This window comes from Xyrauchen texanus, chromosome 17 (genome assembly GCF_025860055.1).
Source record: "Xyrauchen texanus isolate HMW12.3.18 chromosome 17, RBS_HiC_50CHRs, whole genome shotgun sequence".
NCBI lineage: Eukaryota > Metazoa > Chordata > Actinopteri > Cypriniformes > Catostomidae > Xyrauchen > Xyrauchen texanus.
Genome location: NC_068292.1, coordinates 43768252 through 43769842, shown reverse-complemented (window position 1 = coordinate 43769842; position 1591 = coordinate 43768252). Strand labels below are relative to the sequence as shown.

The window sequence follows — 1591 nt, the reverse complement described above, 5'->3', positions numbered from 1 at the left end:
CATACCCGCTTTGTCCGGTGCATGGCTGGCCCACCGGAAACATCCCAGTTCTCTCTATGGCCAGTCCGCCCATGATAGTAATGTTTTGACAGTTCCCAGTTTTTTAAGGAATATTAAGCTATATATTGGCTTTCGTATTATCCTCTACCAAACAATACTGTGGTTCAGTAATGGTATCAGATTCAGGAACCACATTAATATTCCACATATGTATTTATAAGGTACAATCAATGCCATATTGTATCACCATTATAGTGGGAATCTGGTTGCCATGGTTTTAAAATGCTATACATCACATAGCCTCCGTGTATATATACGGGCATTTGTCTGACCTGATGCGGTTGCTGTTGTATTTTCCTTCTCTGTCGCGCTCTCGCTGGTTCCGTTCGGTTTGTGACTGTCACCGGCAACCGGCAGCTGCGTGATCTCCGTGTCCGTGAGCCACGTCGACTCGGTGTCTCTGCTCTCGTAATAACGGGGTTCGATCGTGGCAGACCGGCTTCCTCCGCAACCCATCGGGCCCACCACCATCCGCATCCTCACAGAGCGAATCCTGCCTATGATGCGTGTCGGTGATACATTTCCATCCCTATGCGTGGATCAGCAGATAAACACGGGATGTTTCCCGCATGAGTTGTGTCTGGTTCAATATGCGTTGTTGCGCGTCATCGTGGACGATGCGCATTTCAGCACCATGGACAGAGATCAGAACACGACCGTCACTATCTAATGAATGGGGGAGAGTGGGGACGGTTGCAACACTTTTTGCATTTCCTTCAGTTTCTCAGAGACTGTTTGTATTGGAAAGCCAAAATTGTAATACATTAAACCCAGGTCTCTCAGCTACCCACCCACACTGCTGTAACAAGCACACATATGATAATATACCTACAATTTATACTTGAATAGAGAGTCAAATGTTGCAACTGCCCCCATTAGAGGGGACAAAGAATCGGTTCATAAGAGTAATTCGTTCGGGAATCGGTTATACTGGTCACACTGTGTGTTTCACAATGAAGATTCAAATGAATCATCTCCTAAGAGTCATTCGTTCGGGAATCGGTCTATACTGGTCACGCTGTGTGTTTCACAATGAAGATTCAAATGAATCATCTCCTAAGAGTCATTCGTTCGGGAATCGGTCTATACTGGTCACGCTGTGTGTTTCACAATGAAGATTCAAATGAATCATCTCCTAAGAGTCATTCGTTCGGGAATCGGTCTGTACTGGTCACCCTGTGTGTTTCACAATGAAGATTCAAATGAATCATCTCATAAGAGTCATTCGTTCAGGAATCGGTCTATACTGGTCACCCTGTGTGTTTCACAATGTAGATTCAAAAGAATCTGTTCATAAGAGTCATTCATTCGGGAATCGGTCTATACTGGTCACGCTGTGTTTCACAATGAAGATTCAAAGGAATCATCTCATAAGAGTCATTCGTTTGGGAATCGGTCTATACTGGTCACGCTGTGTTTCACAATGAAGATTCAAAGGAATCATCTCATAAGAGTCATTCGTTTGGGAATCGGTCTATACTGGTCACGCTGTGTGTTTCACAATGAAGATTCAAAGGAATCATCTCATAAG

General features: G+C 44.2%; 1 protein-coding gene across 1 annotated transcript in view; it reads right to left on the bottom strand.

Moving 5' to 3' along the window:
- Window positions 1–685, bottom strand: part of baalca (BAALC binder of MAP3K1 and KLF4 a) — a 7200-nt gene extending 6515 nt beyond the window's left edge. The window contains exon 1 of the mRNA XM_052147653.1: window positions 333–685. Within this exon, the coding sequence (XP_052003613.1) occupies window positions 333–537 (205 nt within the window). The 5' untranslated portion in view covers window positions 538–685. The remainder of the gene's footprint in view (window positions 1–332) is intronic.
- Between the last annotated feature and the right edge of the window lie 906 nt (window positions 686–1591).